This window comes from Haliotis rubra, unplaced genomic scaffold, assembly GCF_003918875.1.
Source record: "Haliotis rubra isolate DU_JTF1 unplaced genomic scaffold, ASM391887v1 Scf1377, whole genome shotgun sequence".
NCBI lineage: Eukaryota > Metazoa > Mollusca > Gastropoda > Lepetellida > Haliotidae > Haliotis > Haliotis rubra.
Window position 1 is genome coordinate 120,071 of NW_025765311.1, and position 16,027 is coordinate 136,097.

Consider the following 16,027-nt stretch of genomic DNA (forward strand, 5'->3'; position numbering starts at 1 on the left):
TCAAGGATTCGAGACAATGGAATGCACACTGATATGTTGATTGAGATAATAATGGGATGCAATTTTAGCATGGATGCAATGTATGATTACATATATAACTCTTACAACTATTGTTATTATCACACCAACCTGTGCTTTGGCCAGTGTCTTCATGTTACTCTTGGGAAGCCCAGATCCTGACCCAGATGATCCGCGACTGTTATCTTCCAAGGAGTCCACAATTTCCTGGTACTGGAACACAGTGATAACATGCATATAACTAAGACGCTTAAGAGCGACTCACATGGATCGGCACTTCGTAATGACCTGCCGATTTCCATACATTGTACAACATGTTCAGTGGTTGTATTGAATATCGATCAATTTTCTACCCCTCGCATGATTCGATCTTCCAATATTAGTGATGATTTCATACAATCTCACGGTAATTTGTTTCCATGGTATCAAAACGTCTGAAGCAGACTTAGTGGCAGTTATCTGCTGTGCAATACTATGTGAAGAAGACGGCAATGCCAAAGAGAAGAAAAAGAGAAGTTGTTGGACAAAAGAATGGATTCTCCATTGTGATATTCCATAGTGTTTCTCGACTCAGATGATGAGTCATGAAACACTCCGTTTCCTCCCGTGAAAAATCAATGCGCAGTGTCTTTGAAGCAGACGAAGCCATGTTTCGTGCTTGTATGTAAACATTTACCACGTGACACCAAAATGCATTTTGATTGGCCACGCCACATCCAACTTGCCGAATAACTAGAACAGGCTCTACGCACTCGTGACACAATCGACGCGGGTTCGAGCAGCTGATTTGTACCGTTTTGTTGAATTTGATTAATCACTCAAATGATATCACTCGAATGCTGCCTGTTATCTTCCAAGGAGTCCATTATCTCCTGGTACTTCAACAAAATTATAACACAGATATTACTAAAACCCTGGCTGTTATCTTCCAAGGATTCCATTATCTCCTGGTACTACAATACAATAATAACACACATATTACTAGAACCCTGCCTGTTACCTGCAAGAAAGTCCAATAACTCCTGGTACAACACAATTATCACATATCACAACATTTACAAACATATAGACCACTGATGCAGTCTTGTGTAAATCACAGTAAACAGGCAAATAGTATTTTCATTTCAGCCTGATAAACACTGACCTCTGGAAGATGCGTCTTGACCTTCATCTCAGTTTTGTGGAAGTTGGCATTGATGCTGGTCAACTGCGGCATCAGTTCTGAACTCGGGTCATCGTCCATGGCAGCCTCCAGCTGGGAGATCTGCCGTTCTATGATCTGCTCTCGACATGTCGGACAGGCTCGTAGGTATAGACTCACCTCGGGCTCCACCTCCGGACACTAGGGGATTGGAGTGGGCATTAGTTCTCAGGAAAATCATAATAATTATATTCATAGTGACATCACACTTACATAGATGTTCTATTAACAAAAATCACTTGGACATCATTCAATCTTTGTTCTTTAGCAAGATAAAAACTAGTCATTTCATGCAATAAACATGGAATCAACAAAAGTACTTTCTGTACAAACTGTATCAGGTACAATTCCAAATGGAATATAATTCTGAATATCACTCTGTGAAAAAACTCAAGATATCCCTGGTACTACAGCTAATCCTACCCCAATGATTTTGATGATGGCAAGTCTGGGGTCAGCAGGTCTTTGTTCGCCAGGCTCCACGTCGGGGAAGTAGACCAACAGGTCCTTGGCCGAGCATCCCTTACACAGCACCAACCCGCACACACGACAAAACAGCTTCTTACGCAGGAATCCGAACGTGCTGCGACACATGTGACAGCAATCACTCAGGTTCTCTTGCTGTGGAGAAAATACTTTACAATTCAACTATTTCTTTAAAACATTCAAAGCATTTCATTCAAACACACTATATCTTCAAAAAATATATTTGGCACTTTCTCCGATTCCTTCTTGACATTCCATGAGAATTCTTCCTACAGTCTGACACTCCTGGTACAATCACTGTCACATGAGAACCGGTCATTACAAGAATCTAACATTTGCCCTCTAACCACCAATGTTGTGACACTTTGTTCATGCCCTTAAGAATGTCATTGTGGTGTCATAAAGGTTTGATAATGACTTATTGTTTTGCTGATTAATTTACCATGATTTACAGTTTGTGTCAAGATTATGAGATGTCTTAAATAGTGCAGATGAAATTAGCCAACTTTTTTGCCAGATTTTGTGACATTGTTCCCTGTCTAAGTCAACATTACTGTTCTCATTTTCAAAAATAAATCAATACAAATATAATGAAAGAACTTTACAGTGTCTTTCTTTATGTGATTTTACAATTCTTTGATATTTTTTAAACAAAAAAATGTAAACAGTCTGATCTGAATGCCTACACAAAGGCATACAAATTGAAGAGCTGCTTTAATAAGATCCAAAATGGTGTCAGAGTGGTTCATGGCATTTGATTGTAAAGTCACAATGGTAAGCATACATTGTGAGGCAATCTGATGGAGATATCGCTTCATCTCATCAAGCTAGTTTTGGAAGACATATAACATTTGAATCATGTTGTAATGATGCCCACAGACACATCAAAGAGTGAAACATTTTTTACTTCAAATGTGCTACAGGGCACTCAATAAGCCATTTTCAAATGTGCCCCGGAATTAGAAGTGCCCATAAGAAAAGGAATTAGAAGTGCCCATAAGAAAGAATACTGCTCATTTACTGAGAAAGTGTATGCCCAAATACAACATGTGACGTTACTGCTCATCTTTATGAACTGAACTGTGATGGTCATTTCACCATCAGTTAAATAACCAGCAGTTGTAATTTATTGGACATCCCTTTCCTTTTCACTGGAATTGAAAAAGATCTTATAGATTTCTGAATCCCTAGGTTCAGATTGTAAATCATACGATCAAATGTTCATATGCTCATCTACCAGATGTTTGCAAATCATATTTAAGTGAATTACATGTGTCCATGACTGAGCAATAAAAACACAAAAAACACAAGAGTTACCTACTTCAATATGGGGGTGGTTGGGTAGCCGTGTGGCTAAAGTGTTCGCTCATCATGCCGAACACCAGAGTTCGAATCCCCACATGGGCACAATGTGTGAAGCCCATTTCTGGTGTCACCCACTGTGATATTGCTGGAATATTGCTAAAAGTGGGATAAAAATAAACTCACCCACTCACTCACTACTTCAATATGATTTTACCTAAGAGACTGGTCATATATTATTTAGAGGTCTGTGAGAGTGATTGGTCTGCGACTGTATAATACTAGCTGACCACTGACCCCTACCACTTTCCTGACTCTCTACAGTTGTGAGAAGCTCTGGAGGCAACTTTCTTTTGCTTAACGATTTTGTTCTAGACACAAAACCCAAATCCATTATCCCCCTTCTCCCTTACAACAAATGACTGCTCCCTAACACGGGGTATTTCAAACTCTGAACATGTTTCAAATACATTCAGATCAAATATTATTTCCAGTTAGGAAGTTTACATGCTTAGCAACTGCAGGTCAAACACTTATCCTACAAAAAATATTTAGATGATGAAAAATTGCTACATCCAACAAAACATTCCTGCACAAAAACTTGTTGAGAATTCCGCCATTACGCATCACTCTCTACTTACTATCCACATGCTAGCCTTCTGCCACTCTGGAATCGACACCATGTTCCTCAGCTCATGCAACGTCCTCTTGACCTCTGATGACCCCATTGACCCCTTGAACCCTTCAATAAGCCGTCTGCACTCCTTTTCAAAATCGAATTTGTCTCTCCGTGACGAGGATAAATGACCTCTCAATGCTGATGAATTCTTATACTTATACATTCTGAGTGCCCGGAACTCGGCCGTAAGACAGACCATCCTTCCCTCGGTCTCCTGGCCCTCAGCATAGCAGGACTGACAAACCTGGATAAAAATATACCAACAATCACATTACAGTCATCCGCATGAAGGTCAAGGTTACACTATAAGTTGTTCACTGGTCACATGGGGGGCATGGGTTGATGTACCCTCGATGTTTGTTTATGTTCCCTGAGCCCGAAGACAAACAAACATCGAGGGTACATCAACCCGTGGGCCCCAAGGGACCAGTGAACAACGTATTTATCTTACCGAACACCTTAATGTTAATTTTGAATTGTTTGAAGCACGGGTACAAATCTTTTTGAAGGCGTCGCTAGATTTTGCTGACAAGAAAAACAGATTTAGAGTTATCTCCCTTCCATCGATTTGCATTCGCAAAACATCGGTAATTTCCGTACATCATACGTGATTCAATGTTATTCGAGATAAAGCCAAAGGATTACTACCACGAAGTACCAAATGAGTTGCCATTGACAGCGGGTCCATTGAAATGTTACTCGCTTGTAAGCGGGGTACATTGAAAATAATAGAAGCGCGCTCAGCCAATCAGAAAGCAACTTTTATGTGTGAGGTAAGATAAATGGTGATGAGCACCTCATGCAGGTCGTATGGGGTGACATTAACTCTGGGGTGGTCGAACTTGCTGACTTTGATGATGCATGTCATCTTATCTCAATATATAGATATATGCTCATGATATCAATCACTTGATTGTCTGGTCCAGTCATGATTAATATCATATAGGACTGCACGGTATTACCAGTATATCGCAATACGCTTTTCTAACGATACGTATTGCAATATTTTTTCTGAGAACCGGTATATTGGGTAAAGGACATATATGAAGTTTTTGTGATTATCTTTATGGTTTAAATCAAAATCTACAGAGACTTTCATCCACAACAAATATTTTCCTAGGTTATTCAATGACAAAATGGCATACTGTGATACTATAATTGTACAAAAAAGAGAAAAAAGAATCCCCGACTATGCAAACTAATTTTGAGATTGCTGTTATCAGAGCCATAACATATATGCTGTGTTTGGAATCTAGTTTAGATTCTACATATGCATAATATGAACTATACAGTACACCAAACAGGTTTCGAGTCATATTTATCTCATATGAACTATACACAAACAAGTTTAGTTCCACATATACTTATATGAACTATACCAAACAAATTTAGTTCCATTTTACCTCATATGAACTATACCCAAACAAATTTAGATCTATATTTACCTTATAAGATCGACCATCTGGGTCAGGGTTGGCAAGTTTATTTAATTTACGACGGAACTTTACACAGCTGCTGCAAAAAATATTTCCACACCTGCAAAACAAAAGACATGATAACATTACAATGTGGCAGCAGTACTGTCCCCAACCCAAGCTTATGTAAGTTGTTTGGCAATAGTTTATTTGGGCCACAGATAATGGATGGTGAACAACAAACCAGTGATTAGTATGGTAAGTGAGTGAGTGAATGTGTTTAGTTTTACGCCGCACTTAGCAATATTCCAGCTATATACATACATACAAACATTCGTATAGCACCGATATCCAGTACACCTGCTCAAAGGCGCTTTGTTTTCCCTCGATCATTGGATGTCCTTCACAACGGCACATCGTAGTTTCAATCTCAACTCCCTGGGGATCATACAACTCTTGCTGCCTACTAGGCGCACCGAGTTAATGTGGCTTTCCCATCCGTACGAGGTACCCATTCACAGCCGGGTGGACTGGGACACATAGTCACAGCACTTTGTCCAAGTTTACTGCACGTTGCTGTACCCGCAACTGGGTGTTTGCACGTATTCATGTGGCCACCATCTGGTCATCTACCAACGGATTCGTGGGTTCTTTAAGTGCACACGGTTGTGTACTGTACACTAGGGGTTGTGACAACACTGAAAGAGTCTGCACACAAAGTTGACTCCAAGGTTTTTTACACCCGGTCACAGGTGGGCTCGATCCCGGCACCTCCAACTTAGTCCAAGCTCGCTTGATTACTAGCCTGGCGCCTTAGACAGCTCGCCCACCGCGCTATATGGCGGCGGTCTGTAAATAATCGAGTCGGGATCAGACAATCCAGTGATCAACAGCATGAGCATCGATCTGCGCAATTGGGAACGGATGACATGTGTCAACCAAGTCAGCAAGCCTGACCACCCGATCCCATTAGTCGCCTCTTACGACAAGCATGGGTTACTGAAGGTTCATTCTAACCCGGACCTTCACGGGTTATTATGGTAAGTAGTACGCTATCAAGTTTGTTTACACACAACCCATTTAAACAAGTGAGTCAACTATCACAAAAATCAGAAATCAGTAACAATATGATAGTAATAGAAAAATTAAAGATGTTTAAAGACTGCCTTCTACATTGACTTGACAGAAAGTTATTACTGATATGAGTACGGAAGGGAGTTTAATGTGGAAGTTCCTCTGTTGGATGTGACTTCCTAAAAAGACCCTCCCAAATCAGCAAAATGAAAAGAACGGCATAGTTTGGGGTGTACCTCCTGCAGTGATGGACTCTATCCAGTAGGGAGAAGGGCTTGCGGCAGCTTCTGTTGCTGCAGACTGTCTTGCCATCCCACAGCTTCCAGTGACGCCGTGTGATGTCTGCGAGAGAAACATACTGTCAGCATTGTGCCAACCAAAGCAACTACATCTCAAACAGGAGTAAAACCATCATAGTGTTCAACAGGGTGAGGGCATTTATATTTTTAGTGAAATATAAGTTTCTTTTAATCCAAATGTATCCCTGGTACCAGTTGTATTTGATTTTATAGAACAGACTTTATGGATAACAACTTCTATTTAACTTCCTTAAGTGGCATTTAGAAGCTGGTATGATGAAGTGGAACACTTTTTTATGGATAGACAACGTCTTTGTTGCAGTAGTTGTTGCGACGTTTCGGTGTAGATCCTAACACCGTTATCAAGCAAATGGTACCGTTGTCAGGCAGGAATCTGTATCGAAATATCGCACTCACGAAATAAAGAAGTTGTTATCCATAAAGTCTGTTCTATATTGTAAGTCACAACTTCTAAAATGCCACTCAAACAAGGTATTTGATTTTTATTCCAAAGTCATCAAGTTAAGATGAGAACATTGACAATGACTCGATACACGAAGGTGAGGTGAGGTGAGGTGAAATTGGGTTTAACGTTGTACTTGAGAATATGACGACGTGCATGCGTGTGTATGTGTAGCTGCATGTACTAGCCCAGACTGAAGCTGGTTTTATAGTGCTAGCCCACTGAGATACCACGCCACAGTGAAGCATGAATACCCCACTCAGACACATTATACTGACTCCGAGCCGACCAGTCCTTGTTGTACCCATTAATGCCGAGCGCCAGGCAGGGACCAACAAGTACCATATTTTAACGTCTTTTGGTATGACGCAATCGGGGATCGAACCCGTGACTTTCCGCTCTCCAGGCGGACGCTCTAACCACTACACCACGGAGGCGGTCCCGATACACCAAGGAAATACAATATCTAACTTCACATTTTTTGCTTGTTCTGTCTCATTATAATCAGAACATAGTTCTTGCTTCCACCTTGTCAACTAAACTAGCATGACACAGGCAAGTATCATGCATTAAACAAGTGTTTGCCACTAATATGGCAACGTCCCCCGCCGCTACAGAAGAATGAAATATTTATCACATATTTTTCACTTTTTATTTTTGGGTCACATACAAGATGCCTGAAATTACTTGTGTCTGCTTAATCACCCAATGTAGGCTGTCGACATAATTGAAGACATTTGGTGCAATGTTTTATGAGATATCGCGTCTACATAAGTTTAAAATGTGGTCAAAGTGTCGTGGTGACCTTGAAGATATGGTCAAGGTCACCCAAATCACATGCTGTCTTCATAATACCCCAATGAAGGCTGTTAACAGAGTTTGAAGACATTGTGACTTTGACGATAAGGTCAAGGTCATCCAAGTGCATGAGATATCACGTTAACAAAAAGTTTCAAAAGATATGGTAACAAGAAGTCAAAAGTGGGTGACTTTGACGATAAGGTCAAGGTCATCCAAATCAACTGGTGTCTGCGTTATCCCCCAATGTAGGCTGCCACCAAATTTGAAGACATTGGGTACAACAGTTCATGAGATATCTCGTTAACAAGCATCGGGATGTACGTACAGATGTTGCTGAATACATAATCCAAATATACTGGTATTGAACTGACATTCTGCATAATGTCCTCTTAGTGAGAATATAATTGTTCAACTACAACATCCTCATTTTGGCATTTGTATTTCATTCTTTGTTGTGTCAAACACACAGTTGTCTCAAAATATACTGTATTTTCTCTAATAAGCGCCCAGGCACTTTATTTCAAAGGACTTCCAGATCCGGCACTTATTAGAGGCCCAGCGCTTTTGCGCTTACTGGGTCTAATTACCATAATTGTCAGTGAGCTGCTTTATCCCCGGCGCTTATTAGAGGCCTGGTGCCTATTGGAGTCCTGGCGCTTATTACAGGAAATACAGTACTATTCAAAAAGAGTAGGGAAACCTGAACTTTCAGTGTTTGTTTCTAGCCGGGTATTTTTTTGTTTGATAATAAAATTTGTACTTGTGCATACACCAATCATCTTTCAAGAGTGTTTACTGTACAAACAACTATGGTCAAAAGGAAGTGCAAGTGGCCATGCACTCTCAAAACATTTCATTATTATCATATTAACATTGATTGACTCCGAATTCCAATATATTTCTCAATTTTATCAATCGTAAATTAAAAATGAAGTTCCCCTACTTTTTTTTAAGAGTATATAAGCTTGGTTGGTGCATATTCCTTCCTCAGCAATCATTTTCTGGTTGTGCTGAACTCAAAGTATTTACATTAGTCTCTGCAACTTTGACACAGGTGTTTGACTGCACATTAGTATTTGGGAGTGATCTTTAAATTCAGTCTGACCTGTGAAGATCCGGGTTAAAATTGATCTACAGTAAGTGAGTAACCCATGCTTGTCGTAAGAGGCGACCAACGGGATCGGGTGGTCAGGCTCGCTGACTTGGTTGACACATATCATTGTATCCCAACTGCATAGATCGATGCTCATGCTGTTGATCACTGTATTGTCTGGTCCAGACTCGATCATTTACAGACCGCTGCCAAGTAGTTGGAATATTGCAGAGTGCAGCATAAAACTAAACTCACTCAACCATTTATTGAATCTCTTTCTTCAGCTCCAAAAGCTTTATATACCTTGAATGCTATACTCCTGATCTGCCTGTGGTTCAGTAAGTCTGTCGATTCCATGCATGTAAACATCCAGTGACTTTTGATTGGATGGTTCTGACATCTGCTTGTCAAAGGTACCCATGGTTGCAAAGCTTTGGAAATTCACCCCTTCCCTAGTCTGTAAAACCTGCAACTGAATTATTACAAAAATTGCAAATAACTTGAAGTTTCCAACAATGAAGAACTGGTTTTGGGTTAGCTATGATGGGATGTGGTGTACTCAGAGGGAACATCTGTGTTAGTATTTGTGTTCAGCAATCCATGCTTGGCGTAAGAGGCAACTAACAGCATTGGATGGTCAGGCTTGCTGACTTAATTCACACAGGTTAATTTATCCTGATTGCACAAATTGATGCTCATGCTGTTGATCATTTGTCTGATTGTCAGGTCAGGCGTGATTAATTACATAGCTGGAATATTGCTGAGTGTGTTGTTAAACATCAAACAAACAAAACATACTCCCAAACTAATGAAGCAATTCACAGTGACCTCATGGACAAACTGCAGTGAACTTATTTGTAGGCACAAATTTTCATATTGAATAATATGCATCATCAGAGACCATCGGTAATGGTCTCTGCATCATTAATTATTGCAGATTATTGACACTTTTGTCATTTACCACAACAAAAGTTGTTTTTTTTGTAACAAGGAGGCATATGATTAGAGGTGTCACTTCGTAACGAAATACATATTTTCATTGGTTGCAAGTTTTGATATGTTTCTATGCGAAATAGAAAACGTAATTTTAGGTAATGTCAGGTATTTTGGCATGACTTTTTGCATATGAATTACTCATGCAAGTATGTCCATGCAAAGAATGACATGTGGATGGGGAGGGTTGAATTTGAATCATTTGCGGTTCATGGTTGAATTTATTAGGGGCCAAATACAACCCAGAACACAAAAGATTTCTCAAATGACGCAAACAGTCAAGATGGTCGTAGCATACATACCACTTTAATCACCTATTGACTTTTTCCTAAGGTGACAGCAAGTAGTTATACTATCAACCGTTCTCACAGGAGATAATGAGTTCATCATCATAATACTTATGTTATCAGCTCATCATGACATGATCATGTGACGGCGCCCAAATGTCAGATTTGAAACTACCCACCTCATACAACTCTAAACAACATGCAAAAGATGTCAGTCATTGTTCGCCATCTATCTGAATACCCACATGTCACTGACTCTGTACCATGGTCTAACAATGGACATCGGTGCCGTTTCGGTGAAATTCTTACCTTTTATTTTGGAACCAAGTTCCTTCTCGCTAAAGTTTCCAAGGGAGGTAACTTACCAAAGCTGTTACTGAAAAGACCGCGAAATATTATTACGACTTCCATTGTCACAGCCAACTGACACATGTAAAGGAAAAGGAAAAACCGATTATTTTAAACTTGGACATGGACATATCGATAATATATTATATATGCATGAATTGTGATCAGAGTCTATGTTTTACCTCATTACCACCGGAAATATTTCTTTTGCGGCACAAGACTTCAGCGAGAACTTATCGTTTTGTGTCGTCAAAGTCGTTGCGTGGCTCAGTTACTTTCTTTGATAAGTAATGAATCCATTGACGTGAGTTTGGTTGAGGCAGAATCTATGACATAATGACACATGATTCTGTTTGTTTTCTATAATACGGATTCTAATCCAAGGGGCTTATTGTGCGGTTTTCGATCACAACGTTGTCTAGAAGTAGAATGCACTTTACCAGCGCTGTCCCGCTATATCGCGGTAATTGCTCCGTCTCCCTTCACTTGCCAGTCAACCATCCTTAGTGTTCCGATCTTTAGGGCTCTGACGCATCTTTAGAAAGAGTCAAACAACCCAGGGTTCGATCCTTAGGGTTAGGGTTAGGCACCCTTTACAATCCTTAGGGTTAGGGTTAGGCACCCTATACGAACCTTAGGGGTTAGAGTTAGCACCCTTTCCAATCCTTAGGGTTAGGGTTAGGCACCCTATACGAACCTTAGGGGTTAGAGTTAGCACCCTATCCGACCCTTTGGTGTAGGGTTAGGGTATGGCATCGTTTCCGATCCTTAGGGTTAGGATCGTTTCCGATCCTCAGGGTTCCGATCCTTAGGGTTACGTTTGGGAGAGGGGTAGAGTTCCGAAACCTTTCTGATTCCTTAGGGTTAGGGACCCTTTCCAATCCTTATTTAGGGTTAAACCTTACCTTAGGGTAGTATAACCCTTTTATATGCAATTGAAACACATTTCGATCCATCCAGTACTCGTCAGTACAGTCCAAGAAATAATGTCGCGAAAAAAAAATGAATGGGAAGGGTGTGGCACAATGGGGCGGAAGAGCGAGAAATGTAAACAAACCATTGCGCTTGTGCAGTGGTTTGTTTTCATTTCTTGCGCTTCCACCTCACTTCTGTGCAAATGACGCGTTAAAACGAGCACTCATTAACTGCGATGGTGCTCGTGGTCCCGAGGTAGACTGTCCACTAATTACGTCGCTACTTTACAAAGTCAGTAATCCGGCGAAGCACGTTCGAGTCCCAGCAGCGCTAATTAATCTGAAACGATGTGCCCAGTAAAGTGAAGTACTCCTAAAATATGTTTTGAGTACGCTGAAAATTATTGGTTGTTGTTGATTATCGCATACACGCGTGCAAAACATATCCCTAAATTATAAACGACATTGATATCATTAGTCCAGCACATAACTAGACGACTTAGTACTATACCAAGGTGTGCCCGGCGTCGATGTAGGCCTTGGCTGGAATACAAATTTATTTATATGAACTACTCTATCATAAACACAATGTCTGGGTGACTCAACCCAAAGCGTTGTAGTGAGAATAAACACTGCTGTCTGAAAACATATAATCCAGTGATATGTAACAAGGTTTGTCAGCACTATACCCGAGGTGATGAGACCGCTGACTTTTCGGACATTTCTCTCAAATCAAGGTGTCACACCACAATGTAACTGGAAAACTGTTCAGTGCCATGTGAAACACATTCACCCACATTCACCCTCACAAACAAGACAATATCACAACAATATGTAGAACTGTTATTCATTATAGTAAAATGAAAAACTTTATTTCATCCACATTTTTTAAAACTAGGGTTGGATGCATTTCATCTTTGTTGCAGAACTAATTATTCATGATATCAACTTGATATACTTTGTGGTTGTTATTTTGTTTTCTTAGAAATCATATATTTTGTGAAATTAGAATAAAGACTGATTTTTTGTCAACACTAAGTACATCCAGACAGTAAAAAAATTTAATGTAGGGTGTTTGATTGTTAGGTTAGTCATGATGAAAATACATATTTTAGTATAACATGTCTGTTTGATGTTATTTTCAGTATTCTTTTGATTGTCTGTTCACAGAAATGTCCGCAACATCCAGAAGTTGAACCAGACTGAGCTTCAACTTGGTACTGTTGGCAAGAAATCATGGCATGACCAGTATAAGGATAGTGCATGGCTCTTTATTGGTGGACTTCCCTACGAGCTCACAGAGGGAGACATAATCTGTGTCTTCTCCCAGTGAGTATAAACCATTAGTTCTTTCATAATATTACATGTTAGCTTTCTGTAATGCCTAGAAGGGACATTTAGATGTGAGTGAATATGGTTTTACGCCTCTTCTAGCAGTATTCCAGCAAAATCATGGAGAGGACAGCAAAAATTCACTGCACATCATGTAACCATTTCGTGAGTGGAACTAAGGCCATTGACATGACAAGCAAACGTTTTAAGCACAAGGCTACTCTGCCGCTCCTCATTTGAAAGTGATGGCATCAACTGGATGACTCTGAAACTTGAGAGAAATCACACTGAACTTAGCTTCAGATATGTAATAAGCAATGTGTGTGAGATGATTCAGTTCAGTCACATAGCCAGACTTCCGGATAATATTTTGATCACCTGCATACTTGCTCACATTATGTTAGTATTGACATTGGTTTTGATAGTTTTCTTTTGGTATTCAATGTATATTTACTCCATTTGGACCAGTTGGGTACTAGACGTAACGATTATTTTCTCGTCAGTGCTATTACAGATAACTTCTAAGTAGCGTATGTTCATGTCATTACCTCAGGGGTGGAAATAACCCATTGCCCGACGCCCGAGTCCAGTGTTTTTTCTGTCGGGCAAGCAAATTTGTATATCACACTGTACCGGTGTCCAGTTGATATTGCAATGTTAATTATGTTGTTTATTTAAAAAATCAACAAGAAAATGGCCGGTATAGTGGAAAAATTATCAGGGCAAGTGATTTTACATGTGCCACTGTACCGGAGTACACTAGCAATTTTAAAGTTATTTCCACCCCTGTACCTAATAACACTGATCAAAAGTAACAATATGTGAGATGTTACACATCTACTGTAGTGTTTATATATTGTGATATCTGAATTCCGTCAGTTAACTTCAACATGACACAGAAACTAATAACCTTCAAGTGTTAATATGAATTATTGTATTCAGGACTCCAGATAATTTTTCATGATCAGGAGTACGTACTCCTTATTTTTTCAATATAGGAGTACTTGAAAACAATAAGAGTACATTTAGGGTACTGAATGGAATTTAATGGAGTATCAGTAATCTTGTGTTTCGTTTCATATGTGCACCACAACATTGCTACTCTTGTGTAAACAGGTCAATAAACAATAAAGCGATTCGTTTTCAGATAAATACGTCTGTAAATTATTCTAAGACCGTACACCATTGCTGTGGTGCGTATCTGCTACGTTTTCTAAAATATTTCCTTCCATATCTAGCTTATCTTATATCCATACATACGCCAATACGGCCCTTATCTGGAGCCCTGATTGTATTTAAAAGAAGGGAAAGGGTCGCAAATTAAAAGGACAAGATGCCAAAAAAGTAGGGCAGGGCTCTGCGCTGATCAGTATATGTTCTTCTTACAGGTATGGAGAAATTGTCAACATAAACCTGGTGCGAGACAAGGGAACCGGCAAGTCCAAGGGCTATGGCTTCCTCTGTTACGAGGATCAGCGCAGCACCGTACTGGCTGTAGACAACCTCAACAGCATTAAGGTAAAGGTCAAGGTAGTTTGGCCATGTACACAACCCAACAATGTCACTGTTCAGAACGGCATGCAGGTTTTTGTTTATTTTTTCTGCCCAGCCTCAGCAATATTGCAGTTATAGGGCAGTGGCCTGTAAATAATCAACTTATAAATAGAAAATCCAGAGATTGAAATCATGAGCATCAATCCACGTATATTGGGACATTATAACATGCACCATGTCATCAAATCTGACTAACCAATCATATAAGTCTCCTGTTATGACAAACATGGGTTGCCAATTCCAGCCAGGATCTTCATGTGGCACAGAATGTAGAGCACTGGTGCCCCTATGGCCCATACTGAAAGCGAAACTCGGCACCATGGTATTGGCAGGTGTGATTCAGGTCCATCAAGAGCCCACCAGTGAAGGTCCGGGTTAGAATTGGTCTTCAGCAACCCATGCTTGTCGTAAAAGGCATCTAACAGTATCACTGACTTAGTTACTGACACGTTATCGTATCCCAGTTGTGTAGATTGATGCTCATGCTGTTGATCACATGGTCCAGACTCAATTATTTACAGATTGCCTACATGAAGCTGGAATGTTGCTGAGTGTGGTGCTAAACAACCAACCAACCAACCAATCATACTATAAATAATTACCTTATTTATGCTCTTGTGTGCTGCAGCTCCTGGGGCGTGTCATTCGTGTGGACCACGTTGAGAACTACAAGATCCCAAAAGAACATGGAGATGAGGATGAAGTCACAAAGAGGCTGAGGGAAGAGGGATGTGCCCCAAAGATCCAGCCATCATCATCATCGGAAGAGGAACCAGTTGTTGTTAAGAAAGCCAAGAAAGGTAGCCTGAATTTATTACCAAGCTATGTTCATCTGTGATGAAATTATTGAGAACAGGTAGCTTGTTGAAATTGTGATGGCAGTATATATTCTGACTGTATGGCGTACCAGGTGAAAAAGTAATTATCAAAACATGCAGTGGTAAATTATGACACACTTTGTGTCTACCATCTTTGGTAGACAAATCAAATCAAATCACAAAACATGTGTTTTAATAATAGTAATCATTAATCAAACAAACAATATGCTATGCTATTGTAAATTATTTTGTTCAGTTAAAAGATCAGATAAAGAAATCAAAGAAGAAGAAAAGAAAAGAAAAAGAAAAAGGTTGCATCAGAATCAGCTTCAAGTAGTGAGGATGAGAGGTCACATGATAGGAGTCAGCCAATCAGAACAAAGAAAGAAAAGGTTGATCCTGGGTTTGTCAAACAGGAACGACAAAGAGTCTCTCCAGTGGACAGCTTTGAAGCCGAGACAGGAGAGATGGGGATGGAGCCTTTGAGAGAGGCGGACCGAGATAGGGGTGGTGGCTTTGAAAGAGATAGGCGAGATGGAGGTGGGGGCTTTGAGAGAGACAGGCGAGATAGGGGTGGTGGCTTTGAGAGAGACGGACGAGATAGGGGTGGTGGCTTTGAGAGAAATAGGCGAGATGGAGGTGGGGGCTTTGAGAGAGACAGGCGGGATGGTGGTGAGGGCTATGAGAGAGACAGACGAGATATGGGTTTGGACTTTGGAAGAGACAGGCGAGATGGGGGTGGGGCGTTTGAAAGAGAAAGGCGAGATGGGCGTGGGGGCTTTGAAAGAGATGGGGATGGGGACTTCCATAGGGATTCTGGGTTCAGAAATGGAATGAACAGATCACAAGATAGGAGAAATGAGAGATATGATGATAGAGGAGGGATGACAGGAGAGATGATGTTTGGAGAGACAGAGAGAGGGACGACTTCAGGCAAAGAAGGGGAGATA

The 16,027-nt window shown here is 40.3% G+C and overlaps 2 protein-coding genes across 2 annotated transcripts; one reads left to right on the forward strand and one right to left on the reverse strand.

Annotated features, from left to right (window-relative positions):
- Positions 1-10,441, reverse strand: LOC124268390. Its single transcript, XM_046703357.1, has 8 exons — positions 10,421-10,441; positions 9,135-9,303; positions 6,412-6,517; positions 5,132-5,222; positions 3,649-3,930; positions 1,643-1,840; positions 1,163-1,360; positions 1-231 (listed from the first exon to the last, which is right to left on the reverse strand). The coding sequence occupies exons 2-8, from the start codon at positions 9,250-9,252 to the stop codon at positions 1-3; spliced, it is 1,224 nt and encodes a 407-aa protein (XP_046559313.1). The 5' UTR covers positions 9,253-9,303; positions 10,421-10,441.
- Positions 10,442-10,660: 219 nt separating this feature from the next.
- On the forward strand, positions 10,661-15,112 carry LOC124268386 (RNA-binding motif protein, X-linked 2-like). Its single transcript, XM_046703353.1, has 4 exons — positions 10,661-10,763; positions 12,544-12,702; positions 14,094-14,223; positions 14,888-15,112. The coding sequence occupies exons 1-4, from the start codon at positions 10,750-10,752 to the stop codon at positions 15,095-15,097; spliced, it is 513 nt and encodes a 170-aa protein (XP_046559309.1). The 5' UTR covers positions 10,661-10,749; the 3' UTR covers positions 15,098-15,112.
- The last annotated feature ends 915 nt before the right edge of the window (positions 15,113-16,027 follow it).

Bases quoted from the DNA above. Each gene is read 5' to 3' on its own strand.
- LOC124268390 (XM_046703357.1), bottom strand. From the start codon at position 9,252: ATGGGTACCTTTGACAAGCAGATGTCAGAACCATCCAATCAAAAGTCA. The intron at 6,518-9,134 runs GTATATAAAGCT...TTTCTCTCGCAG, and splicing joins TCAGGAGTATAGCATTCAAG to ACATCACACGGCGTCACTGG. The intron at 5,223-6,411 runs GTACACCCCAAA...TTTGTTTTGCAG, and splicing joins AGAGTCCATCACTGCAGGAG to GTGTGGAAATATTTTTTGCA.
- LOC124268386 (XM_046703353.1), top strand. The intron at 12,703-14,093 runs GTGAGTATAAAC...TTCTTCTTACAG, and splicing joins ATAATCTGTGTCTTCTCCCA to GTATGGAGAAATTGTCAACA. The intron at 14,224-14,887 runs GTAAAGGTCAAG...TGTGTGCTGCAG, and splicing joins ACAACCTCAACAGCATTAAG to CTCCTGGGGCGTGTCATTCG.